General features: G+C 47.0%; 1 protein-coding gene across 1 annotated transcript in view; it reads left to right on the forward strand.

Moving 5' to 3' along the window:
• The window catches only part of LOC138162037 (BICD family-like cargo adapter 2), a 6,196-nt gene extending 5,577 nt beyond the window's left edge, over positions 1-619 (forward strand). The window contains exon 6 of the mRNA XM_069089145.1: positions 363-619. Within this exon, the coding sequence (XP_068945246.1) occupies positions 363-477 (115 nt within the window). The 3' untranslated portion in view covers positions 478-619. The remainder of the gene's footprint in view (positions 1-362) is intronic.
• The last annotated feature ends 1,399 nt before the right edge of the window (positions 620-2,018 follow it).

Below are 2,018 nucleotides of genomic sequence, written 5' to 3' on the forward strand. Positions count from 1 at the left end.
AGGGTAGGGAGAGGAAGGAGGAGGTTTGAGACCAGGAGGGAGAGGAAGAGAAGGATGGTGGTAAGGGAGGAGAGACAGGGAGGGCAAGAGAGTGGAGAAAGGCTGTGTCAGATGGGGAGCAGAGGTGGTTGGTCACGTTCTTAACTGACCTGGGGCTGCTGCTCCTGTACATGGCCAGCCCAGAAAAAGACTGGGTTGGGAGGGCAATCACTGAGGACCCTCTAGAGAGTACTATACACCTGGTTCCTAGACCACCCCTTGATCCTCTCCTAACTAAGCTTCCTTGCTCAGTGATATAGACCCTAAGGAATGAAGGGTCTTCTTCCTTAGTCCTTGTCCACTCTTTCTTTCCTCACCCACAGACTGGGGGAAAAATGGGAAGGACAGGAACAAGAGAAGAAGCTTTTGGAAGGTCAGCTTGCTGCCTGTGTGCAATCAAAGAAAGTCTGGGTAGGAAGGACCTTGGAGATGGTCTAACCAAGGTTGAGGCAGTTTTGCCTTTGAGACCTTGGGCAAGTCACCTAATCTCTATCCATTTCTTTATCTTTGCAATGGGCATAATGCTCATGCTATCTAGTTCACAAGGTGGGACTGGTAAACCACTTGTAAACTTGTAATTATTAAACCCCAGAGGCTTGGAGAGCACAAGTGTTTTGTACAAGCAGTGTGTGTATATTGGTTAGATTCCACGTGGTACAATCGCTTTGTGTTTACTCTGTGTATATTTTGTAGTAGGGGCAGTGGGCTGAAGCAGATGGACAACTGGCCTCCGAGTCAGGAAGAAATGGCTTCCAATTTTGCATCTGAGAGATAGTAGCCATATGACTCTGGGCACATCATCCCCTCAGTGCCCTGGAAAATTGCCGAAGATGAAATGTGGCAGAGCAGCCTCAGATCTGCATTGGCAGGAGGAATTTCCTCCTGGAAACTTCCCAAGGCTAATGAAGTCACAGAACGGGTCTCCCCAGAATGATCTTAGGCAATGCAAAACCACCACCTAAGGCCAAGAGATCCTGGAACCATCAACAGAGAGCTGGAAGGCACCTCCAAAGCAGTTCATGTGCAAGTCAAGACATCACCCCTGTGATGTCATCGGTCCTCTTTGAAGAGGAAGGATGAACAACAATGTCAACCCTTTTGTCCAAGGTCATGATGTAGGAAATATCACAGGCAGGATTAGAATCTGGGTGAATCACTTGATAAGCATCCCTACTATGAGCCAGGGACCATGCTAGGCATTGGAGAAATAAAGGCAGGAATGAAGCAATTTCCTTTCCGAAGAGGGTTTACATTCCATCTAGTGAGATCATAGGACCGTAAATAGAGCCAGGAGGAGCTTTAGAAGTCATCAAGCCTACCCCTCCCCCTTTTATAGATGAGGAAACTGACCCTGGGTCATGGTTGTAAATGCCATAGGAATCAGAGGCAAGATGGAAATTCAGGTCTTCCTGCCATCCACCCCGGTGTGTCAAAACTCCCCAGAGCATCTGGACCAGATCAAAATGGAATTGGGAAATGTGAAACAAAAGAAATGAAAATACAATAAAACACAGATAGCAATAACTTGTGGTTTTCTAAGTCAATATGCAGCTTTCTATTTTGAGCCTATTGCTCTGAACTACTGTACCAAACTTCCTCCATCTAGAGGAAGGCAAGCTTGAAGACTGGGTGGATCCCCTATGGGGGATGCAGGGAAGGGCATGGATCACAGGCACTGGGTGAGAAGGCATGAATGGGCTGCTTGATCTCTGAACTGAATCTGTGTGAGTACTCACACAGACTCATCAAAGCATTAACATAAGACTTTGAGCAAATCACTTCCCTTTATTAAAAGCAGGCACGTGTACCAGGTGATCTCAAGCCCCCTCCTACCTCTAACAGTTTCTGATTCTGGTCCTAGCTCCTGTACTTTAGAGGAGGAAATGAGTCCAGAGAGGGAAATTTACTTTACCAATTTCTCAATCACACCACAGGTTTTGGTGGCAGATGCTAGGACTAGACTCCAGGTTCCCTGACTC

Source organism: Petaurus breviceps, unplaced genomic scaffold (assembly GCF_028583685.1).
Source record: "Petaurus breviceps papuanus isolate PSGF00001 unplaced genomic scaffold, PetGlider_PUasm1.0 186, whole genome shotgun sequence".
Taxonomy (NCBI): domain Eukaryota; kingdom Metazoa; phylum Chordata; class Mammalia; order Diprotodontia; family Petauridae; genus Petaurus; species Petaurus breviceps.